Below are 26558 nucleotides of genomic sequence, written 5' to 3' on the forward strand. Positions count from 1 at the left end.
GCAAAGGGACTTGGGAGTCCTTATGCAGGATTCCCTAAATGTTAATTTGATTCTGTGGTGAGGAAGGCAAATGCAATGTTAGCATTCATTTCAAGAGGACTAGAATATAAAAGCAAGGATGTAATGTTGAACCTTTATAAAGCCCTGGTGAGGCCTCACTTGGAGGTCTGGGTCCCTTATCTTAGAAGGGATGTGCTGAAACTGGAGAGGGTTCAAAGAAGGTTCATGAAAATGATTCAAAGATTGAATGGCTTGTCATATGAAGAGTGTTTGATGGCTCTGGGCCTGTATTTACTGGAATTCAGAAGAATGAGAGGAGACCTCATTGAAACCTATCGAATGGTGAAAGGCCTTGATGGAGTGGATGTGAAGAGGGTGTTTCCTATGGAGGGATTGTCTATGACCAGAGGCTACAGCCTCAGAATAGAGGGTCGTCCTTTTAGAATGGAGATGAGGAGGAATTTCTTTAGCCAGAGGGTGGTGAATCTGTGGAGTTCTTTGCAGCTGTGGAGGCCAAGTCTTTATGTATATTTAAGGCAAAGGTTGATAAATTCTTGATCAGTCAGGGCATGAATGGATACGGGGAGAAGACAGTAGATTGGGGCTGAAAGGAAAATTGGATTAGCCATGATGAAATGCCAGAGCAGACCTGATGGGCCGAAAGGCCTAATTCTATTCCTATATCTTATGGTCTTATGAATCAGTCTTATACAATCTTTCCTCATAACTCAGGTCCTCCCATCTCAGCAACATCCTTATAAATTTTCTCTGCACTCTTCCTACCTTGTTTACTTCTTCCCTGTGGATAGGTGACGAAAACTGCACACAATGCTCCAAATTCGGCCTCAACAACGTCTCATACAACTTCAACGTAACATCCCATCTCCTATACTCAATACTTTGATTTATGAAGGCCAATGTACCAAAAGCTTTCTTTACGACACCATCTACTTTCAATGAATTATGTACCTGCGTTCCTAGATCCCTTTGTTCCACAGTATTCCTCAGTGTCCTAACATTCACTGTGTAAGACCTACCCTGGTTGCTCCTACTGAAATGCAACACCTTGTACTTATCTGCATTAAATTCCATCTGCACTTTTTCCAGCTGATCCAGATCCAGTTGCAAGCTCTGATATTCTTCCACTACACCCCAAATCTTGGCATCATCCACAAATTTGTCAATCTATTTAACCACATTATCATCCAGATTATTGATTATAGATGACAAACAACATCAGACCCAACACCAATTCCCATGGAACTCCACTGGTCACAGTGGAGAGGGAACCATCTACTCCCACTCCCTGGCTTCTCCCACAAAGCCAATGTCTAAATCAATTCACTACCTCATCTTGCATGCCGAATAACTGAACCTGCTTGACTAACCTTCCATGTGGGATCTTGTCAAATGCCTTACTGAAGTCCATGTAGACAACATCCAATGCCTTGCCTTCATCAACTTTCCAGGTAACCTCCTTGACATGACCTACCATGCTCGAAGCCATACCCTAATCAGTCTGTATTTATCCAAATACACAAATATTCTTAAGAGTTCATTCCAATAACTTTCTCACTGCTGATATCAGGCTCACCAGCCTATAATTTCCTGGTTTATCTTTAGAGCCTTTTTTAAGCAGCAGAACAACATTACTTACTCTCCAATCCTCTGGTACCTCTTCTGTTGCTAAAGATGATTTAAATATCACTGCTAGAGCCCCTGCAATTTCTGCACTTGCCTCCTGCAGGTTCAAGGGAACACCTTGTCAGGCCCTGGCGATTTATCTACCCTAATTTGCCTCCTCCTCTGTAATCTATATAAGGTCCAAGACCTCACCACCACTTTGCCTCACTTCTGTATCTGTCTCGCAAGCAAACATAGATGCAAAAAATTGATTTATGATCTCCCTAATCTCTTTTGGCTCCACACATGCATTACCATTCTAATCTTCCAGAGGATCAATTTTGTTCCTTGTAATCCTTTTGCTCTTAACATGTGTAGAATCCCTTAGGATTCTCCTTCACCTTGGCTGCTCTGGCAATGTCATACCTTCTTTTAGCCTTCCTGATTGCTTTCTTAAGTATTCTCTTGCATTTCTTATACTCCATAAGTACCTCATTTGGTCCTACTTGCCTATACCTGCCGTGCACCTCTTTCTTTTCTTAACCGGAACATCAATATCTCTTGAAAACCAACGTTCCCTAAATCTGTTATTTTTACCTTTTAAGCTTTATACTCTCAAAATTTCACCTTTGAAGGCCTCCCACTTACCAAGTACACCTTTGACAGAGAACAGGCTGTCCCAATTCACACCTGCCAGTTCTTTTTCTGATACCATCAAAACTGGTCTCTTCCTAATTTTGAATCTTAACCTGCAGACTAGATGTATCTTTTTGCATATTTCCTTTGAAACTAATGGCATTGTAATCACTAAATGCAAAGTGTCTCCCTATGCAAACTTATGTCACCTGCCCTGTCTCATTCCCTAATAGCAGATCAAGAAGTGCACACTCTTTCACTGGCACTTCTACATAATGATTCAGGGAACTTTGACAAACTCTGTCTCATCTAGTCCTTTTACAGTATGTCATTATATGGAAAGTCAGAATCACCTACTATAACAACCTGAAGTTTCTTGCAATGGTCTACGATCTCATTACAGATTTGCTCCTCTAAATCCCTACGACGGTTGGATGATCTGTAATATAGACCCCTTGACGTGGTCATACCTTTCTTATTTCTCAGTTTCATTCTTAACACCTCACTAATCGAGTTCTCTGGTCCGTCCTGATGGAGCACTGCCGCAACATTTTTCCTGACCAGTAATTCCACCCGTCTTCCTTTAATCCCTCCTCTTCTATCGACTCCAAAACACTGAACCCTAAAACACTGAACTGTCAGTCTTGCCCCTCCTGCACTCGTCTCACTAATAAGTACAGTATTATAATCCCATGTTGATCCATGCCCTGAGCCCATCTGCCTTTCCTAAGATATTTCTTGCATTGAAATATACACAGCTCAGGACATTTGCTGCACCATGCTCAATCTTTTGATTCCCATCTTTGTCTGAGAGCTCAGCAACATTTGTCTCCACAACCTGTTCTGGCACTCTGGTTCAAATCCCCCTGCAACTCTTGTTTAAACCTACTCCCTCCCTCCCCCACCCCCACAACCCATGCAGCACTAGCAAACTTTCCCAGTATGATATTAGTCCCCCTCCAGTGCAAGTGCAAACTGTCTCTTCTGTACATCCCACCTTCCCTGGACAAGAGCACGATGATCCAAAAATTTGATGCCCTCTCTCCTACACCAACTCCTTGGCTATCCCAGATCGAGTCCTCAGCACTCTTAAGTGGGATAGTGGATAGCCAGAGGTCATGGTCCAAGTAGAAACTGATTATATAGGTAGAAGAGTGACGAGATTCTGCAAAACTATATAAACTTTGCATTTCTGGCCTCACTAGCATGTAGCATGGGTAGCAATACTGAGATCATGGCCCTCGAGGTCCTGCCCTTTAACTTAGCACCTAACTTCCTGAACTGACTTTGCAGAGCCTCATCACTTTTGCTACCTATGTCATAGACCATGACCTTTTCCACCCTCCCACTTAAGAATGCCGAGGACTCTATCTGAAATACCCCAGACCCCAGCACCTGGCTGGCAATATCCAATCCAGGAATCTCGTTCTCATCCATAGAACCTCTTTTCTGTTCCCCCAACAAATCCCTCATCATCCCAGCTTGCCTCTTCTGTGAGCTGGTGATGGAGGAAAGGAATAATTAGGGTTGAGGGTGGAGGATGGAGTACCAACAAAGCAGGCCACTTTGTTCTGGATAGTGTTGAGCTTCAATCTACTTAAGAGCTGCAGTGATTTTGGCTTACCAAGAGTATTCCATCACATTTATGGCTCATGCCTCCAAGGTGATGAAAAGGCTTTGGGTGATTTAGAAGGTAAGTCATTGTTGCAGGAGACTGCTCTCATATTTATCTGATTAGTCCAGTTGAAATGCTGCTCAATGGAGACTGCTAGGATGTTGATGGCATGTGCTTCAAGATCCCAGTAATCCTCCAAACATCTCAACATCACGTCATTACACCGGGAAAATAGTCTTGTACTGAGTACATAATCAGTCACACAAGACAAGATAGGGGTGGAAGGGTGTGGATAAGAGGGAAGGACGATGAAGATGTCTGCATCTTTATGGCACATCAATGATGCAGATGGTTTGCTCGTTCTGCTCCATTTGATCACGATGTCTCACATGATGATGCTCATCGCAGCTGCTATGTGAGGTGTTACAAAGTGAGTGAAAAAAAAACAATATGGTAATAATATCTCTTCCACAAACCTCTCTAATCTCACTTTCTGTCTTTGCTTGTTTTACTGATTATAAGCCAAGTCCATTTTGTCTTCTTAAATTGATTTAAACTTCAAAGCTTGATTCATGACCCTCTCTAATCTCCCTCGGAAACCTGGTATCAAATTTAACATCTTAATCTCTATTTAGGCAATATTCTCCATTGTGAGATGCTAACAAATTCTTGAGTGATGCATTACTAAATCCAGCAGAGCTGGTACAGATCTAGGTTATTTTTATGTGCAGACTTTTGACATGAAGTATATTTGCATAGCAGTGTTACCTTTACATGTTGATGTATTTTTTGCTCTGTTAACAATACTCACCTAGACATTCGGTCCCAAGTTATATCCATGATAACTGAGTAAGCTCCTATGAGGATTGCATCAAAGTAGCATGGAATAAGGTAACGGGGAAGGACTTTGAGGTAAGAAAACATTGCTTCAAACCATTTACCAACCTGGTAGAAAAGAGAACATTGAGATAATAGATTTCCAGCAAGTACAGTTAGAAGTTAACCAATTTGCGGGGTTTCAAATTAGATATTAATATCATTCATAAGGAATAGGAGCAGAATTAGGCCATTTGTCCCATCGAACCTGCTATGACATTCCATCATGGCTGATATATTATCCTGCTCAACCTCATTCTCTTGCCTTCTCCCCGTATCTTTTGATGCCCTTGAACCTCCACTTGAAAAACACCCAATCACCTGCCCTCCATAGCCATCTATAAATAAATTCCACGGATTCAGCACCCTCAGGCTAAATCAATTCCTTCTCATCCCTGTTCTAAAGGGACAACTTTCCAATCTGAGGCTGCGTCTCAATTCTCTTGATGGGATGAATGACCCAGTTCCACTCTCATGTCTTATGGACTTAAATCCTGCATCAGGACCCTGCAGCAGAGGGATGTAATATATCCCACTATCAGATTGTTAACACATTCTGATCTGTTGTGCATTATTAAATCCAGTACAGTTATTTCAGACAATTACCTAGGTTAGTTTTACATGCACTCTTGACATAAAGCACTGGAATACCCCTGTACCAGCATTATCCTTATCCACTGACATATTGTTTCTTCTACAGCATTGTAGGAAATAGTGAAATGGCTTTGTAACACTGCAGTAAAGAACAGGAGAATGTCACGCTGCAGAGAGATATATGGATACTCTAGAGCAGCCTTTCTCTGGAGGAACCCTTGAAATAATTTTCAGGTCTCAGGGAACCCCTGCGTAAAAAAAATGTTATATCTTCAGCTCGCAGTATGATCACAGTGTGATCAGTACGTTGTATATATAACAATGAAAAAATAATTGACAATGCTCTTTTGAGTAGGGAATGAATTTTTAGTCAACCTTTCTTGAAAAAAATAGGTAGCTAAGCTTAGCTTACTTTTCTTGAAATTAATCTTTCTTTCCCTTTCATAAATTTTAAAAACTCATAAGACAAATATAACAAGCACACATGGATTTCGCCTGCAATTGAAGTGAGACAATTTCTATCTTTGCTCGATGCTTGTTAAACAAGAAAAAGCTTGCTCACACATATAGGAAATTGAAAATTGCAGTATAGTGTTTGTTGCTTTCGTATGAATGGCAGAATACTCCTCTTTCATAGAAATCTAGAACATGGCCAGGGGCAGGTCAGTAAATCTCATCTTGAGTGCACAATTAGAATGCACCTCACAAAGTTCTTCCTCTTCTTTCTAATTCAAGTTCTCAGGCTGAGCAGAAGATTCAGGGATAGGGTCCCTCACCCAGTCATACACTTGCATTGACAGGAAGGAAAAATATTGTTCAATTTTGTTCTGCAGTTCTTCTAGGTGGTTTTCAATATGACTCGAGACTTTCTGATATCCTTACTTACTCTCAAGCCCAACCAGCAGATTTCCTTTTGCAACATGATTTTTCCCAAAGATTCAGTTTCCTTTTAAATCCAAGAATCTTGTCACTTGAGTCAAAACATTTTCTCTAGGGTCTTGCAGAAACTTGTTCAACTGGTTCATATGATGAAAAATGTGTTAAGTAGACAATTCTTCATCTTCAATTATTTTCTTGAAAGTTCTCCTGCAATTCACCTTTCAGCTCAAACACCCTGTTGAGAACTTTTCCTCTGCTTAGCCACTGGATTTCTGTTTGTAGCAGGAGACTGATGTGCACTTCATCTAATATTTCACACAGTTATTTTAAATCATTCTCCAGTGATCTGGTCTTTCTTTAATAAAGTTAACTACTTTTGAGGCATCATCTAGGACTTTTCTCATTACAGCTCCAAGAGTTTTTGACATCAGCACCTCTCTGTGAAGAAAGCAGTGTGTTGTGACAATGTCGGATTTTCTCCTTTTTTTAAAACATGAGAAATGAAACCTCATGGAACCAACCACTGATGGGAGACCATCAGTACAGAGGCCAACACAGTTCCTTCAAGACAGACTTTTTGTTTTGTAATGGGATCCTGGATTACCTCTATTAACTGTGCTTTCGAAAAGACAGAGAGCGTTATTTAACACCGACAACTTGTTTGTAAGAGAGAGAGATGGAGAGATAGAGAGAGAGACAGACAGACACACACACGCATGGATGAAGATTAACTGTTGGCCTGTCACTTTAAGAACTGGTTAACTTTTGGATTTCTGCTGAGTTGGAGAGAGATGGCACCGAGCAGCTCAAAAGTTGCTATGGTGACGGAAGACAGGTTGTTGATACTTCAAGGACTTTTTGCCTGTTTGTGCATTTCTTCACAGAGAGGAAGGAGGGATTATTTGAATGACAGTTGATGCTCAGCATGGGAAGATAAAATAGGAGGTCAGATGGTAGACCTCAGACACATGTTCTGGACATTGAATGAGCATTGTTGTGCCCACAGAAAAAGGGGGTTTTGGAGGATCGATCAGGCGGATCGATCCATCGCTCTTGCAGTGGAAAGAGGAAAAGGTTTGACTGGTGGCGAGTTGTCCATGTGTCCACCCTTGCCTGGGGGATAGCTCCACCACAGAAAACCGGTCCTCTTTGTTAAAGTCACAGTTGGTGACTCTTAAAAGATTTCGAAGGACAACAGAAAGATCGACGGCGTCAGCTCACCTGAAGACTCAAATTTCTCCCTCTCTCTCTCTATCACTACTCAACTCAATACCACAAACCGAACTGAACTTTACTCATCATTGTAAGACTGTATCTTTTTACCCCTAGGCTTAAAGAAGCTTGGTTTTTCATACATATATTTCCACACTTACTGATATATATAATCATTGCTAACCTGTTTGATTTATCTACATTTATATTACTGTATTGGGTTGTTACTAATAAATATTATTAGTTTATAGCAATACTGGACTCCAAAGTGTTTTCCTTTTTCTTTTTAAATCTTTTTATTGAGTAAGTATACAAAAAAGGTAAGCCATATAAACATTAATACAATGTTAAAGTATAATAAAATTCCAAAAGATAACAATACCAAAAAGAAAATACTACAAACAATGTAATTTAAGCATAAGAAACCAAGATAACATAATAGTATACTAGATTTTATATATATCAATGGAAAAAAAGAAAAAAAAAACCCCAAAAAAAAACCCACCGTGCAACTAACTAAAAGCAAAGCAAAGCAATGGGCTAACTTGAAACCAAACAGAGTTAAACTTAAAATCACGTCCTCAATCCCGACCTCCATTAAAACAGTGAAGAGAAAACAAGAAGGGTAAATATTACATTAAATGAAAATATCGAATAAAAGGTCCCCAAATCTGTTCAAATTTAAATGAAGAATCATAAAGGTTACTTCTAATTTTCTCCAGATTCAAACATAAAATCGTCTGAGAAAACCAAAAAAAGGTAGTTGGAGCATTAAGCTCTTTCCAATGTTGTAAAATACATCTTTTCGCCATTAAAGTAAGAAATGCAATCATTCTACGGGCTGAAGGGGAAAGATTACTAGAAATTTTAGGTAGTCCAAAGATAGCAGTAATAGGGTGAGGAGAGATATCTATATTTAATACCTTAGAAATATAAAGTGTTTTCCATCTCTGCTGGTTCTTTATTCTGGTCCCGGGTCCCTCACAAAATTGGGGCCTGCGTCCGCGATATGAACAAATTGGTCAGGAGGCTGCTTTGAATTGATTGGGGAAAATCCATTTTGATTTGGTTATGTGGAAATACAGCAAAAATGGATGTTAGTGTTGAGGAGTTTATGTTGGAACCAACCCCGGAAGAGTTGGATGATGTTACGAGGGCTGTGCTGTTGGGAATTGCTCAGAAGTTAAAACTAAAGGTGACCACAAGAATGAGGAGAGCTCAAGTGCACACGATAATAGCCCAGCATTATATAGATAAGGGAACGTTTGATGAGGAGGTGTTGAAAAGGTTCGTGGAAGGTAAACTTATTGAGAATGAGCTTCAGCTTCAGTTGGAAAAATTAAGAATGGAGTATGAATTGAAATTAAAACAGTTCAAGAGAGAGGCTAGAGAGGCAGCAAAACAGAGAGCAGAGGCAGCAGAACGGAGCGACGAGGCAGCAAAACAGAGACAAGTGGCAGCAAGACAGAGACAATAGGCAGAAAAATGGAAAGAAGAGGCAGAAAAACGGAGAGTTTGAAAGGGAGAAATGGCAACGTGAAGATCACGTGGCAGACTAGCAGAGGCTGTTCAAGCTGGAAAAGATAGAGATGTAGCAGCAAAGAGGTTTAGTGTCAGACCCTGGTGATTTTTGCAGCTTAGAAGGGCTTGTTTTGTGTGGTGAATTTAAAAGGTGTGTTCCTGATGAGGTAAGGGCATACCCAGATGCAGAGGATGCCGCTACCCTGAAGGGGTTTGATAAGAAAGCAGACGAAGAAGTTTTAACCCACGGGGTTGAGTTTACTCCAGATGAGAGTTTGCCAGAGAAAAGCTGGGAGGTTTGGGGTGACCTTGAATTTGAAATTGGGACAAAGGATGACAACCCAGAAGAGGCAGCTGTTCCGACTGAATGTGTTCAGGTTATGGAAGTACCTGTGAATTCACAGAGTTCTGAACCTTATGTTAAAGCTCAGTTAAAGTCTGAAGTGTCTGACTTGGTTGAAAAGGAATGCAGTCTTTGTGTGTCAGATGATCTTGGTTCAGTGAATAAGGGGTTAACTTTGGTACTAGTGGAATGTGAGGATTCTCAGTCACTTGTATTAAGTAGTGTTTTAAAGGTTGGTGAAGAAGTGGAAATTGATGAGGTCAGTGTTGCTGAAAATAATGGGAAAAGTGCTGTTCCTGGACTTTTGGATAAAGTGCTGGGAAAGGTTGGATTGGTTGTGCAACCTTTGACCCTGCTTGCAGACAGAGGCCTGCTGAGAAGGGATGTGCTCGTCTGTGGAATTTTGTTTGGACATTTGGAAGTAAGCACCTGCAAGGTCATGCTGTTATTCAGTGTAATGTTCTGCAGGTAAGTCAGAGAAAGTTGATAAAGAGATTGTTTGGCCTCTTTCATAATGCATACATGATTCTCATCAGCCTGCTGATGGTACTGAGTTTTGTAAACAATGGGGGTATGTTGACACCTCTCCAAGATAAGAGTGTTTCAGCAATTCAGCTGATGAACAAAGCTGCTGTTGAGGCCTACAATAGCAAAACCAGAGGTTTAAATTATGATGTGTCACAGACTTTTCTACCTTCTAAATTTCAGCAGGACTTAGAGGGTAGTAAAGCTGAGAGGAAGAAGGAGGAAAGGAAAGGTTTGTCTTTATTGAGGAAGGAATTTATAGAGGAACAGAAGTGAGATTCTGAAATGTTGGCTTTAAAGGAGATGGCTCTCACAGGAGAAGAGGTTCAGAGAGAGTCAGCGGGATATTACCTTAAAGATGGGTGCTGATGAGGAAGTGGAGATCAGCTACAGTGCCTGCAAGTCACGTGATGGTTCTGAAAGTTTACAGGGCTGAAATTTTAAACATGGCTTACAGTATGCCTTTAGGTAGACCTCATGGAGTGAGAAAGACAGTGAACAGGATTAAGAAGAAATTTTACTGGCCTAGTTTAAGGAGGGACGTTGTGAATTTTTACAGGATCTGCCATACCTGTCAAGTTGAGGGGATATTTAATCAGGTTATTCAAGTCACCCTGCTTAAACAGATACCTGCTTTTGGTAAATCTTTCCCTAGGGTCATAGTGGATTGCGTAGGCCCACTGCAAAAGACTGCAGTTGGTTATCAGTATGTGCTGTGTCTAGGTCCCCTGAAGCAGTGTCTTTTGAAAACACCGAGGCCAAGACTGTCGTAACAGCATTCAGTAAGTTTTACACACTGGTAGGTCTACCCAAAGAAATTCAATTTGACCAGGGCAGTAACTTTACTTCGGGAACATTCTAGAGGGTAGTTAGAGAATTAGTAGCTAAGCACATGGTGTCATCTACATATCACACAGAGTCCAAGGGAGGCTTGGAATGGTTCAACTCAACTCTTAAGACCATGATTAAAGCACATTGTGTGAGAAATGGAAAAAATTGGGATGAGGGGGTTCCCCTCCTCTTATTTATTGTTGGAGATTCGATTCAGAAGGCAGTGAAGGGTAGTTTGTTGGAAACTGTATTCAGCTACAGGCCAAAAGGATCTTTGACCCTACTGAGAATTCTGGAAGGGATTTAGTAAGCTTTGTGTCCTTGCAAAGGAAAGCTTACAAGATGGTCGAATCAAACTAAGACACTTGTTTGCTAGAATAGCAGCTGGGAGAATTGTTATGGAACAAAATGGAGTCGTGGAATCTGATAATGAAGTGGAAAAACATGTTTACCCATTAAATCCAGACTCACCCAGATGTCAGAATTCCATTGTTTTGGAAAATATTACTGATAAAGTCTATCAGTTGGACCCAAAATCGCAAAAACAAGTTAAAGGACTAATTGGCATTTTGAATTGGCAGTGCATCACGTCATTATAGATTCAGCCCAGCCTATGAAACGGCATCTTCACAGAGTCAATTTTGAGGAAAGTAAAAGGGTTGAAGAAGGAATTAGAAACAAGAAAGAACAAGGAAGGAGAATGGATGATTGTATTGGTAGAGTGGGGAAAGCTAAAAACCTTATTAAGATTAACTTGTTAAAAGAATACTGGGGTGTTCCTTTAACAGAGAGGACTAAGGAGATATCAGCATTTGGGATACCGTCTCGACTGTATGAATACAATGTTTTACACTTCGGGATGAAAAATGCACCAGGGACATTTCAAAGAATGATCAATTCTGTGACTGGAGGGTTAGAAAGCACAGGGGTTTATATCAATGATTTAGTGATCTGGAATGACACGTGGGAAGAGCTTATTGCAGCGGTAGAAAAACTGTTTCACAGACTTTCCAAGGCCAATCTTACTGTGAACCTCGCTAAAAGTGAGTTTGGCCATGCCACAGTTACATATCTGGGTTATGTGGTAGGCCAGGGCCAAATGACTCTTGTACAGGCCAAGGTTCAAGCTATTGCTGAAGTTCCTGTTTTGATGGGCAAGGAAGCTTCAAGAAGGTTTTTGGGAATGGTTAGGTATTACTATAAGTTATGTAAGAACTTTGCTGACATCGCTCTCCCCGTAACAAAACTCCCGGGGAAGAGTGAAAGATTTGTATGGAGTGACCTTTGCCAGGAGGCATTTGAATGCCTGAAAACCATCCTATGTTATCATCCTGTGCTCAAAGCACCTGATTTTTCAAAACCATTCTCAATAGCAACAGACGCTAGTGACGAAGCTGCTGGGGCAGTACTGTTACAGAAGGGTGTGGATGCCATTGAACACCCAGTGGCTTATTTCTCAAAGAAATTTAATGTGCACCAGAAAAATTATTCAACTGTTGAAAAGGAGTTGTAGCACCTATTCTGGCCTTACAACATTTTGAGGTTTATATTTGTCCTGCTCAAAGACCCCTTGTGATTTACGCAGATCATAACTGTTGGTGTTTTTAACTAAAATGAAGGTAAAGAATAGAAGGTTGTTAAATTGGAGTCTGATATTGCAAGAATGTGACTTAACAATCAAACATGTGAAAGGTACTGACAATATTATAGCTGATTGCTTATCCACATGTTAAGTTGGAAACTGTATACATTTTCACTGTCATCTGATGATTTTTACCTGTATTGTTTCAAACTCTGTTATTTACATTTAGACAAAAAAAAAATCGGCTTTGTCAATTTTTTTTCTCTGAGGAAGGGGAGTGTGATGGGATCCTGGATTACCCCTATTAACTGTGCTTTTGAAAAGAGAGTTATTTAACACCGACAACTTGTTTGTAAAAGAGAGAGATAGAGAGATAGAGAGAGAGAGAGAGAGAGAGATAGAGAGATAGAGAGATGGAGAGATGGAGAGAGAGAGAGAGAGAGAGAGAGATAGAGAGAGAGATAGAGAGAGAGAGAGAGAGAGAGAGAGAGAGAGTGAGAGAGATAGAGAGAGAGAGAGAGAGAGAGAGAGAGACGGACGAAGACTAACTGTTGGACTGTCACTTTAAGAACTGGTTAACTTTTGGATTTCTGCTGAGTTGGAGAGAGATGGCAGCGAGCAGCTCGAAAATTGCTATGGTGACGGAAGACGGGTTGTTGATACTTCTTCAAGGACTTTTTGCCTGCTTGTGCATTTCTTCACAGAGAGGAAGGAGGGATTATTTGAATGACAGTTGATGCTCAGCATAGGAAGATAAAATAGGAGGTCAGATGGTAGACCTCAGACACATGTTCTGGACACTGAATGAGCATTGTTGTGCCCACAGAAAAAGTGGGTTTTGGAGGATCCGTCAGGCGGATCTATCCATCGCTCTTGCAGTGGAAAGAGGAAAAGGGTTGACTGGTGGGGAGTTGTCCATGTGTCCACACTCGTCTGGGGGATAGCTCCACCACAGAAAACCGGTCCCCTTTCTAAAAGTCACAGTCGGTGACTCTTAAAGGATTTCGAAGGACAATAGAAAGATCAACAGTGTCAGCTCACCTGAAGACTCAAATTTCTCCCTCTCTCTCCCCATCACTACTCAACTCAATACCACGAACTGAACTGAACTTTACTCATCATCATAAAACTGTATCTTTTTACCCCTAGACTTAAAGAAGTTTGGCTTTTCATACATATATTTCCACACTTACTGATATACTTACATATTATTTCTATATATAATCTTGCTAACCTGTTTGATTTATCTACATTTATATTACTGTACTGCATAGTTATTAATAAGTATTATTAGTTTATAGCAATACTGGACTCCAAAGTGTTTTCCATCTCTGCTGGTTCTTTATTCCCGTCACGGGGTTCGTGACAATTTCCAGTTATGAAAACAAAACATTAAATATACCTTGGCCTTTGCTCGTTTCAGGCAGCTCTTTGCAGAAGAAAAAACCTTTCTTGAATTTCACCATCATTTACAAATCTTACAATATGACATTTATTGGTGAGATCTGTTGACTCATCAACCTGGATAGAGACACTATTATTTTTCAGTTTATCACACAAAACCTTTTCAGCATCATGCGATAGATAGGTCATCAAGATGTTGACTTTATGTACTATTTGAGAGTGAAACCTTTTCCAATTTCTCGGTACTGCATCTTGTCCTAGCATTTTATCCACTATAATTTTACATACTGGCATTATTAGGTTCTCACCAACTTGTGACTTTTCCAAGTAATAAGTTCTGCTGAGTCACGGCACATAGAAATTCTTTAGAATGAAAATTTCCCTCCCATTTTCTACTACACCGGTAGAGTTTGTTCATTCCCATAAGTCAGTCAGCAGTGCTCAAGGGGAAGTTGCAGATAGTAACTCAGGAGGGAGAGGCTGACGTTACAGCCCAAGTTGGGCGAGTCCATTGAATGCCTGGAAAATGACTTCATGCTCCTCACTAGCCTACTGTCCTCCCATCCGTGCAATACAGCGCTCAACGATTATCAACGACCTCCCCTATCTCACGCCAAAAACTGAGAATGGACTCAACCAAACACACATGGTCGTACTGTACACTCCCATATTGATCTGAGAGACCCCCAACGAGATGGTGAATGGGACTGCTCAGTCACTGCCCAGCACTGTGAGCACTGGCATCACACAAAGTTCAAAAAAGGTGTTTATTTTTTTTTAAAGTACAATCTCTCGCAGAACTTTTAGCGACCTCTCGCTAGTAACCCCAGTTGAGAAATGATGCTCTAGAGGGTTGGTACCTGCCGTAGAAAATCTGGAACTGGTTCAAGTAAACCCAAACTGCAGCTAAAGTGAACCATCATAAACTCATAGCTGTTTACCAGCCTAATAACAATCCCATAAACTCCAGCATGGAATTTTCCCATTGTACATACAAAGTAAAGATAGAACTGCACATAGCTAATGTAGCATACAAGGCTCTCTTAATATATAGGCACTGAAGTCTCTGCAAAAGGCTGACTTCATTCTACATATACACAGCATATGCAGGATAGAGACAATGGGACTGTGGAGGGAATGCTGATACAAAATAGTATAAGAATAATGGAATCTTTGGATCGGGGTGTTTTCATTCCTGGACAAGTGACTCACCGTTGATGTCAGTATGTAATAAAGAGGAAGCCCTGAAGGAAAAGGATTCCGTGTGAATTCCACCCATCTACAATTGTTAGCACAATACTCACCCTGACATTCAGCTCCCGGGTTATGTCCAGTAAGCGCCCATGAGGATTGCATCACAGTACAATGGAATAATGTAACTGGGAGGGTCTTTCAGGTATGATAACATTGCTTCAAACTATTTACCAACTACTGTACCAGACTCCAGGAGAGCTTCTATTCCACTGTTATAAGATTATTGCCCTGACCGCTACACAATAAGATGGACTCTTGACCTCACAGTCTACCTTATCATGGCCTTGCACCCTATCATCTGCCTGCACTACACTTTCACTATAGCACTAAATTCTGCATTGTTACTATTTTCTCTTGTACTTGTCAATGAACTAATTAGAATTGAAAATACACGTGGACTAAGATGTTAACTGTCCTGTGCTATCACCAGTGGGTTCATCAGTTGATCTGTCACCTGTCTTCAGGAGTTTCGGCCCACTTATGATCAAGACTCCCTCAAGGTGGTGGGCCAGCAGTGCTAAAGCACCACCTCCCAGTGGTGAGATTAAAACTTGGCATCTGCCTCTATTAGAGTTGTTCGTCACTTCCATCCAACACATAGTCTGCTCCTCAGGTGTCTGTGCAACTACTGATGGGTTTGCAAAAGGTGTATACACTGTCTGATTATCTGCCCCTCCAACTATATGGATGGCATGCAAAACAAAGGTTTTTACTGGACCCAAGTACATGTGACAATAATAAACCAATTTAACGATTTCATTTACTAATTTAATGCAGGGGATTAAAGTACATCATTCAATAAACCATCATCTGTTTAAAACAAAAAAGGACTACTTTTTACTGAAACTATAATTTTTTGACAACATTTGGAATTCCATTTGTTCAAAGAAAAAAATAATGCAATTGCAAGATATTGCACAGTTAATTAAATATTTTTAAAATGAACTATTATCATGGTAGGAAACAAGGCATTAAACTTACAGAAAATTGTGGTTCTGCAAACAGTAAGTTATGCTAAAAATAATCTTATATTGTGATTTTGTTTGAAGGATAAATATTGACAAGGGTGTGGAGTAGAATGCAATGCTTTTCAAAATAGGGAAACAGGATTTTGTTTTTAACACTTAATTGAAAGAACAAATGTGGCCTCAGTTTAATGCTTCCTCTTAAAGATGCTACAACCCAACGTTGAAGAACTTCCATGGTACTGCACTGGAATGTGAGTTTAGGTTATAAACTTGTCTCCAAAATAGGGTTCACCATGGTCTAATTCAGATGACAATGTCTTCAGTTTAAAACTCAGATTGTATTTTTAGACCATAAGACATAGGAGCAGAAGAGTAAGCCAGTCAGCCCATCGAGTCTGCTCCGCCATTCAATCATGGGCTGATCCAATTCATCCAGTCATCCCCACTCCCCTGCCTTCTCCCCATACCTTTTGATGCCCTGGCTAATCAGGAACCTATCTCTGCCTTAAATTCTCCCAATGACTTGGTCTCCACAGCCGCTCATGGCAACAAATTCCACAGATTTACTACCCTATTACTGAAGTAATTTCTCCGCATCTCTGTTCTAAATGGATGTCCTTCAATGCTGAAGTCGTGCCCTCTTGTCATAGACACCCCTATCATGGGAAATAACTTCGTCATATCTAATCTGTTCAGGCCTTTTAACATTCGGAATGTTTTTATGAGATCCCCCCCCATTCTCCTAAAATCCAGGGAATACAGCCCAAGAGCTATCAGACATTCATCATACGGTAACCCTTTCATTCCTGGAATCATTCTCGTGAATCTTCTCTGAACCCTCTCCAATCTCAGTATATCCTTTTTAAAATAAGGAGCCCAAAACTGCAGACAATACTCCATGTGTGATCCCATGAGTGCCTTTTCGAGCCTCAACATCACATCCCTGCTCTGATATTCTACACCTCTAGAAATGAATGCCAACATTGCATTCGCCTTCTTCACCACTGACTCAACCTGGAGGTTAACCTTTAGGGTATCCTACACAAGGACTTCCAAGTCCCTTTGCATTTCTGCATTTTGAATTCTCTCCCTATCTAAATAATAGTCTGCCCGTTTATTTCTTCCACCAAAGTGCATGACCATATGCTTTTCAACACTGTATTGCATTTGCCACTTATTTGTCCATTCCCTAAGCTATCCAAGTCTCTCTGCAGGCTCTCTGTTTCCTCAACACTACCTGCTCCTCCACCTATCTTTGTATCATCTGCAAACTTAGCCACAAATCTATTAATCCCATAGTCCAACATTGACATAGATCATAAAAAGCAGCAGTCCCAACTCCGACCCCTGTGGAACTCCATTGGTAACCGGCAGCCAGCCAGAAAAGGTTCCCTTTATTCCCACTCTCTGTTTTCTGCCGATCAGTCAATGCTCCACCCATGCTAGTAACTCCCCTCTAATTCCTTGGGCTGTTATCCCGCTAAGCAGCCTCATGTGCGGCACTTTGTCAAAGGCCTTCTGTGCAGTAGGTTTTCACATCTACTGCGTCTCCTTTGTCTACCCCACTTGTAATTTCCTCAAAGAATTGCAATAGGTTAGTTAGGCAGGATTTTCCTTTCAGGAAACCATACTGACTTCGGCCTATCATGCCAGGTGCCTCCAGGTACACCATAATCTCATCCCTAACAATCAATTCCAACAATTTCCTAACCACTGATGTCAGGCTAACAGGTCTATAGTTCCCTTTCTGCTGCTTCCCATCCTTCTTAAACAGCGGAGTAACATTTGCAGTTTTCCAGTCATCCGGTACAATGCCAGAATCTATCAATTCTTGAAAGATCAATGTTGATCAATCTCTCCAGCTACTTCCTTCAGAATCCGAGGGTGCATTCCATCAGGTCCAGGAGATTTATCCACCCTTCTCAGTTGTAATTTTCACTGCACGTACTTCATTTCCCTGACACTCTTGAATGTCCAGTATACTGCACATGTCTTCCACTATTTCTCTGCCACCTCTGCGTATCTCATTACAATATCTCCAGCATCATTTTCTATTGGTCCTATATCTACCCTCAACTCTCCTTTATCCTTTCTATACGTAAAAATGCTTTTAGTGGGGGGGGGGGGAGAGAGAGGCAGAGACGGAGTAAGAGTGAGAGTGAGAGTGAGAGTGAGAGTGAGAGTGAGAGAGAGAGAGAAAAAATTCAGGTGGAAAAGTGTAATTAAAAGATCAGCCATGATCTTACTGAGAGTTAGAGAAGGTACTAAGGTGAAAATTGCCTTCACTTGCTTCTATATACAAGTTATATGCATGTGACCACATAAACAAACACACAAACCAACATCAGCTCACCACTGCAAGACTGCCGCCATGTGTGATCAAACGACTACTTATGAAGTCCATCATCCAGTCTCCAGCCCGCAGGTTTTCACACAAAGGATGCCCTAGGTCATTGTTGGGTCGAATATCTGCGAGTACTGACATGAATCCTAGTAAAGCACAGTAGTTCAATTACATTTACTGAGGGAAACCATTTGTATTAGAAATCCTATTATATACTAATTGTCCACTATATTTCAGTCAAAAAATACGATATTTAAATTCAGAGCAAACAAAAAAAGTTGTGAAGGAATTCAGCAGGTCCAGCAGCATGTGCCAAGGCAGAGTGATGGTCACCATCTTTGGATCCTGCAGGGATCCTGATTTAGGGTCCCCGTCCGAAACACCATCTACCTCAACAGATGTTGCATGACCCACCAAGTCCCCCAGCAGTTTGCATTATGCTCAAAATTACAGCATATGCTATCTCATCTCTCCATTTAACATCTGAATATTAATTTACCATAAATCTGTTTTAGATTATATCTCTCAGGAGATTGAGCATTCATTTACACAAGATTAAACTGACCCTCAAGAGGTTATTTATGTTGAATACAAGGTGTGATTAAATGGCACTGGTTTGATTTGTGAAGAATCAAGTCATTTCACCTGCGCCATCCAGTGTGTCCAATAGGTATTACACCTGTTCAATTACCTATTCAGTACCATTTAACGCCTTGATCCTTTCTGTAAAAAGTAGTGATTATGTATCCTTAAACATCTCACCAAATAATTAACCAGCACAGTGAATACTTCATGGGCTAATCAGTGGTGAAATGCCATCCAGATATGCACTTTCAAAATTGGTTCCTGAATAGAAACACTGGACAACAATTTTTTTTTTTGGAAAGTGCTGCTTCCTCAGATTTTTTTTTTGTTTATGATAGACTGCTTGAAGCTGAACACAAATAATAATTTCAGTCTACTTATAACATGTAGGAATTTGGAGAAACAATAAATTAACTTTTACTGAACATAATACATTTAATTGCCTAATGATGCTCCTGTTTTGTAATAATTCAACTAAGTTAAAAATGTTTGGTTGATGATTTTTATTTGTACTCAGTGCTTGAGGCTTCTGGTTTCAATGTCCAACAATAATCAGACAGCATTAATGGATTCCAGTTGCCCTGATACGGTTTCTCCAGGACAGCAGTGTCCTGGTGAAATCTTTCACCATGCTCATTACAGACAACATCAAGATTTGCAGGGAAGTCTTCTAAATGGGAAGTCAGAAATTGAATCTTTAGTGACATGTTGCACTTCATGGCATGTTGTCAACCAGCTGCATGTAGTTTGATGCTCTGTAGTTGCCAAGAAAATTTTCAACAACATCCTTGAATGCCTTCTATGCATTTTCCCTGGTCCCACTAGAAGTTCTTCATCCTTCAATGCCTTCTACATATTTTCTCTGGTCCCACTAGAAGTTTTTCAAATTGCCTGTCACTGATGACGCGTTTGATTTGTGAACCAACAAAAATGCCTTCTTTAATCTTGGCATCAGTTCTGAGTTACTCCTGACGAAGGGTCTCGGCCTGAAACGTCGACTGAAACTCTTCCTATAGATGCTGCTTGGCCTGCTGCGTTCACCAGCAACTTTGATGTATGTTGCTTGAATTTCCAGCATCTGCAGAATTCCTGTTGTTTTTGTTTCAGTTATTCTGAATTGAATTATGAATTGAAATGACAAATATAGGCAATTACAAAAAAATGGTGTGTCATAGGGAAATTTCATAGTGATTTTCATGATCAGCAGTCCAAAATCCACAAGATAAACTCAGAAGTATTTAGGAAGCAAAGTTTTTGCTGTCCAGTGTAACCACGGAGGAAAAAAGCTGGCTAATTTGTTCCTTTGTAATCAATGTCCAGGGAAGTCCATTACAAATTCTAGCTTCTACCTTGTTGAAATCACTCAGCCCAACGTGATCAACACAAATGCTTGTTCATATGTATGGGGGGTCCAAAAGTCATGCCTTTGCAGTCCAGGGAGTACCCCGAACATTCAGTCCTAATACACAAATATTAATATCCAACTCCTAATCTGATTAACAAGGGTTGAACCAGTCACAAATTAATCAAAGCAAATCCTTAAAAAAGCACTAAAAATATTTGACATAATTTAATCAAAACAAAATTAATATTTAATTGTGCCTTAATTTGATTAGGCCCAGTATCCTTGCAAACCAGATTCACATACCTTGCAAACCTGCATATTTCAAATGCCCAAAATTTGAAATAAAGTAGCAGCCACCACCATCTTCCTGTTCCTCACTATCACATCGATACAGTAACATGTTAAGGTCAGCCAATGTAAGATTGGTAGTGGTTCTATTGATGAAAAAGAAATAGGATAATTACTTGTTGACAAAATACCACAATACAAAATACTACTATTTACAGGAGAGTACCGCAGCTTCAACAAGTTGATAATGTGTGTTTTGTTATGTAGAAATTCAGTTTTGTCAATTCAAACTCCCATTTAACAAAGAATGATATAAAAGCAACATTCTGAGGATGATAGGAATCTGAAATAAAACAAGCCCAAAAATACTCTGGTCAAAAGCAGTTGTAAATATTCTGCTTTAACAGCAAAGTATTTGCAGTATTTTCTGCTCTTAACATTGTCTGAATGAATAAAACACCTTAGCTTTTCCTTTCGGGAGGAACCTAGGTTCTATCCAGTTATGTGAAAAACCCACAGAAGGAACCTGTTAAGCATTAAAACACAAATTAGATTTCCAAATAGAATTGAAGTATTGATCTTAATTAAGGGCCCATTTCCCTTTTGTTTTAATGTTTAGGAAAAGACCACAATTATCCCCACTCAAAGACGTTTTGAAATTCAACAATTGAAGCTCTTTGATGAATTAGTCAAAGTTTATGGGAATATCAACCAAAATAATCTCTCATTAACAAACGCTACATTAGAAGGAATACAACGTTAAAATAATTCTCGTGAATTTTGAGATTAAGACGGTTTGGTGGCCTTGTTCACAAATGACATGGAATTTCAACCATTTTTATGATGTGTTGTTGCACAGACGGATCTGTGTTTCACCTAGGTCCACTGTTTAACAATCACCAGAGATTAACCAACAAGCAGTTGCCTCCGAATTTGTGATTCATGCCCTTTTCTGGTTCGCAGATGGTGACTAGCAGTGTTCACAGGGGTCGGTGTTGGGACTGCTTCTTTTCAAGTTACACAGTATGTTGATGATTTGGACAATGGAATTGATGACTTTGTGGACAAGTTTGCAGATGATATATGAAGATAGGTGGGGGGCAGGCAGTGTGAGGAAGCAGGAAGTCTGCAGAAGGATTTAGACAGATTAGGAGAATGGGCAAAGAAGTGGTAGTTGGAATATGGCGTAGGGAAGTCTACAGTCCTGCACTTGGGTAGAAGGAATAACAGTGTGGACTATTTTCTAAATGTGGAGAAAATTAAGAAATCAGAGGTGTTAGTACAATGCTTTACAGTACAGGCAATTTGGATTTAACTCCTGCCGCTGCCTGTAAGGAGTTTGTACATTCTCCTCGTGACTGGGTGGATTTCTTCTCACAGTCCAAATATGTAGTAGTTGGTGGGTTAATTGGTCATTGTAAATTGTCCCGTGATTAGGTTAGGATTAAATTAAGGGATTGCTGGATGGCGTGGCTCAAAGGGTTGGAAGGTTCTACTCTGCACTGCATTTCGAACAATTAGTCAATCAATAAATAAATTATTCCAGGAATGAAAGGGTTAACACATGGGGAGTGTTTTATGGCCCTGGGCCTGTCCTCACTGGAGTTTAGAAGAATGCGGAGGATCTCATTGAAACCTATCAAATATTGAAAGGCCTAAATAGTACGTGGATGTGGAAAGGATGTTTCCTATAGTGGGTGAGTTTAGGACTGGAAGACAGTCTCAGAATAGAAGGATCTCCATTTAGAACAGAGATGAGGAGGGATTCCTTTATCCAGGGTATGGTGAATCTGTGGAATTCATCACCACAGACGACTCTAAATATGCCCAATGACTTGGCCTCCAAAGCGAAAGTTGATAAGTTCTTGATTAGTCGCGTCACAAATTAGTTAGGTGGAGAAGGCGGGAGAATGGAGTTGAGAGACATAACAGATCAGCCATGATGAAATGATGGAGCAGACTTGATGGGCTGAACGGCCTAATTCAGTTCCTTTGTCTTATGGCCTAAATCAGCCAGTTTCCTAATTCAAGAAAAGCAATAGATATACATACCATTGAAAAATAAAGTGAATGGTAACGATGTTTCAGAGAGACACTTATAGAAAATTGTATTAATAGAAAATATGTTGAGAAAAAAATTACAAGCTTGACTATTTCTGGTAAATAAATGATTGAATTTAAATTTTTTTGTTGAAAGCTTACTCGTCTACAAGTATATTTTAAAATCCAAAATAAATAAGGCACTCACGATATAAACGACTGAGCCAGTGCTGGCGGAGCACTCTTATCGACAATGCTGCCAGCTTTGTAAAATGGATTAAACTGGCTAAGATGATAGCGAAGTACTCCAACTGCATGCTGAGCCTTTGGATCGAGACTCACCCTGCAAACATGGTGATTATTACGTATAAAATGTTTCACAAAATCAAATGTCACAATATAATTTTTTAAGATTACTAAACAAATTCATTTTTAGTCACTGTATGGAAGAAATTCACTTACCGGAAGACAATGATGCTGCCAGGAGGAAAATTTTCAAATGCAAGTTCATAGACGTAGTCACTGCGATCCTTGGAAGTTACCTTTGCTTTAATAATCCTGCTTTCATTTAACTAGAAAATAAATACAGAATTGGCTCTTGAAAAAAAATAGATATTGTGGTGTTTATTTTGCTGTAATACTGTCTTGACTGCACCTGTCTGCTGCCCAGCACTCCACTCTGCTGAACTTTATCTCGATCGAAAAGGCTGAACAAGCAAACCCTCTGACCTGAGGGCCATTCCCCTTGGTGCATTGGGCTCTGATCAGAATTCAAGCTTTAGACATCACCCCAAGGCTCCAACACAAGACCATTACGATGACGTTGGTTCAAAGGCTAGTTGCAAAAAACACTTAACACCCTCTTAAAAGGCCTGGACAACCAAAAATCATTTAAAAACTTTTCAAGTCAATGAAAACAATTAAAATGGTAAATATGTTAAAATCATTAAAATACTAACAAAAAAAGAAAATTATGGTTTCAATTAACAGAGTAAATAAGTTTCAATGGCTTTGTTCATGAATAAGTGATTGAGAGTTAGCCCCTGGCTTGGGCGTCACTGTAGTGTTACGGCTAGTGTGGTGCCATTACAGCTTACTGCTTAGGTGTTCGGAGTTCAATTCCAGTTTCGGATTTTCTCCGGGTACTCCAGTTTCCTCTCACAGTCCAAAGACATACCGGTTAATAGGTTAATTGGTCATTATAAATTGTCCTGTTGTTGGGTGGTGTGGCTCAAAGAGCTACAAAGTTCTACACTGCATCTCTGAATAAGGTAAATAAATGTGTAGCTGGATGTGTCCATAATGACATATAGACAGACCATGTAAGATCCTTCCCAGAAGTAGTTAGTGAATAAAATGGGTTTTTTACAACAATCTAATAATTTCATGGTCACCATAAGTGACACTTCTAAATTGCAGATTTATTTAGTTACTGGAATTTAAATTCCTAAAATGGTACATTGGAACTTTGAAATCACACTGCCAGATCAGTAATCCAGACCTTGTAAACTCTGTTCCAATTGCTTAATCACTATGCTACTGTAAGAAAATGTGCATCTTTACCTGCAAATGTTCCTTGATATCCACCATATATTGTGGCAACCCATTAATAAAATGCTTATCTTTTTTGTAAGGAGCAGTTTTCCTTTGTACAGTCATGGCTTCCAACACAATCTCTTCTATTTTACCTACAATAAAGATGAATGGTTTGAATTCTCAGTACATTCAGTCAAAACGCAATGAGAAACAAGGTGAACAAGGAGAAAGCTATATATTATGACCAAAAGTACAATTTTACATGTAACTTATCTCATTGCTGTTTGCGAGTCATTACTGCATGAAAATTGAATTCTGTGTTTGTTTACTACATTAGTGAATTATATTCAATAGACAATAGGTGCAGAAGCAGGCCATTCGGCCCTTCGAGCCAGCACCACCATTCACTGTGATCATGGCTGATCATCCATAGTCAGTATCCAGTTCCTGCCTTATCCCCATAACCTTTGATTCCGCTATCTTTAAGAGCTCTATCCATCTCTTTCTTGAAAGCATCCAGACACTTGGCCTCCACAGCCTTCTGGGGCAGAGCATTCCATATATCCACCACTCTCTGGGTGAAAAAGTTTTTCCTCAACTCCTTTCTAAATGGCCTACCACTTATTCTTAAACTGTGGCCTCTGGTTCTGGACTCACCCATCAGCGGGAACATGCTTCCTGCCTCCAGCATGTCCAATCCCTTAATAATCTTATATGTTTCAATTTAAGATCCCCTCTCAGCCTTTAAATTCCAGAGTATACAAGCCCAGCCACTCCAATATTTCAACATATGACAGTCCCGCCATCCCGGGAATTAACCTTGTGAACCTACGCTGCACTCCCTCAAGAACGTCCTTCCTCAAATTTGGAGACCAAAACTGCACACTGTACTCCAGGTGTGGTCTCACTAGGGCCCTATACAGCTGCAGAAGGACCTCTTTGCACTTATACTCAATTCCCCTTGTTATGAAGGCCAGCATGCCATTAGCTTTCTTCACTGCCTGCTATACTTGCATGCTTGCTTTCAGTGACTGATGTACAAGAACACCTAGATCTCGTTGTACTTCCCATTTTCCTAACTTGACTCCATTTAGATAATAATCTGCCTTCCTGTTCTTACCACCAAAGTGGATCACCTCACATTTATCCACATTAAACTGCATCTGCCATGCATCTGCCCACTCACCCAGCCTGTCCAAGTCACCCTGTATTCTCATAACATCCTCCTCACATTTCACACTGCCACCCAGCTTTGTGTCATCGGCAAATTTGCTAATGTTACTTTTAAATCCCTCATCTAAATCATTAATATATATTGTAAACAGCTGCGGTCCCAGCACTGAACCCTGCGGTACCCCACTGGTCACCGCCTGCCATTCCGAAAGGGACCCGTTAATCGCTACTCTTTGTTTTCTGTCAGCCAGCCAATTTTCAATCCATGTCAGTACTCTGCCCCCAATACCATGTGCCTTAATTTTTCCCACTAATCTCCTATGTGGGACTTTATCAAAGGCTTTCTGAAAGTCCAGGTACACTACATCCACTGGCTCTCCCTTGTCCATTTTCATAGTTACATCCTCAAAAAACTCCAGAAGATTAGTCAAGCACAATTTCTCCTTTGTAAATCCATGCTGACTCGGACCAATCCTGTTACTGCTATCCAGATGTGCTGTAATTTCATCTTTTATAATTGACTCCAGCATCTTTCCCACCACCGACTTCAGGCTAACCAGTCTATAATTCTGTTTTCTCTCTTCCTCCCTTCTTGAAGACAGGGACAACATTAGCCACCCTCCAATCCATAGGAACTGATCCTGAATCTATAGAACATTGGAAAATGATTACCAATGCATCCACGATTTCTAAAGCCACCTCCTTAAGTACCCTGGAATGCAGACCATCAGGTCCCGGGGACTTATCAGCCTTCAGACCCAACAGTCTATCCAACACCATTTCCTGCCTAATATAAATTTCCTTCAGTTCATCCATTACCCTAGCCCTAGGTTCTTTGGCCACTATTATATCTGGGAGATTGTTTGTGTCTTCCCTAGTGAAGACAGATCCAAAGTACCTGTTCAACTCGTCTGCCATTTCCTTGTTCCCCATAATAAATTCACCCGTTTCTGTCTTCAAGGGCCCAATTTTGGTCTTAACTATTTTTTTCCTTTTCACATACCTAAAGAAGCTTTTACTATCCTCCTTCATATTCTTGGCTAGTTTACCTTCGTACCTCATTTTTTCTCTGTGTATTGCCTTTTTAGTTACCTTCTGTTGCTCTTTAAAAGTTTCCCAATCCTCCGGCTTCCCACTCCTCTTCGCTATGTTATACTTCTTCTCTTATTTTTATACTGTCCATTACTTCCCTGGTCAGCCACAGCCTCCCCTTACTCCCCTTAGGATCTTTCTTCCTCTTTGGAATGAACTGATCCTGCACCTTCTGCATTATTCCCAGAAACACTTGCCATTGCTGTTCCACTGTCATCCCTGCTAGGGTATTGTTCCATTGAGCTTTGGCCAGCTGCTCCCTCATAGCTCCATAGTTCTCTTTGTTCAACTG

General features: G+C 40.3%; 1 protein-coding gene across 3 annotated transcripts in view; it reads right to left on the bottom strand.

The window, feature by feature from the left end:
- agla (amylo-alpha-1, 6-glucosidase, 4-alpha-glucanotransferase a) overlaps window positions 1-26558 on the bottom strand; it is a 99767-nt gene that overhangs the window by 28323 nt on the left and 44886 nt on the right. For all 3 annotated transcript variants that reach the window (XM_063064578.1, XM_063064576.1, XM_063064577.1), the window contains exons 18-23: window positions 24029-24153; window positions 22928-23037; window positions 22674-22808; window positions 20441-20571; window positions 18217-18353; window positions 4686-4819 (exon numbers count right to left, since the gene is read on the bottom strand). In XM_063064578.1, the coding sequence (XP_062920648.1) occupies window positions 4686-4819; window positions 18217-18353; window positions 20441-20571; window positions 22674-22808; window positions 22928-23037; window positions 24029-24153 (772 nt within the window). The remainder of the gene's footprint in view (window positions 1-4685; window positions 4820-18216; window positions 18354-20440; window positions 20572-22673; window positions 22809-22927; window positions 23038-24028; window positions 24154-26558) is intronic.

The sequence above is a fragment of the Mobula hypostoma genome, chromosome 12 (assembly GCF_963921235.1).
Source record: "Mobula hypostoma chromosome 12, sMobHyp1.1, whole genome shotgun sequence".
NCBI classification, from domain to species: domain Eukaryota; kingdom Metazoa; phylum Chordata; class Chondrichthyes; order Myliobatiformes; family Myliobatidae; genus Mobula; species Mobula hypostoma.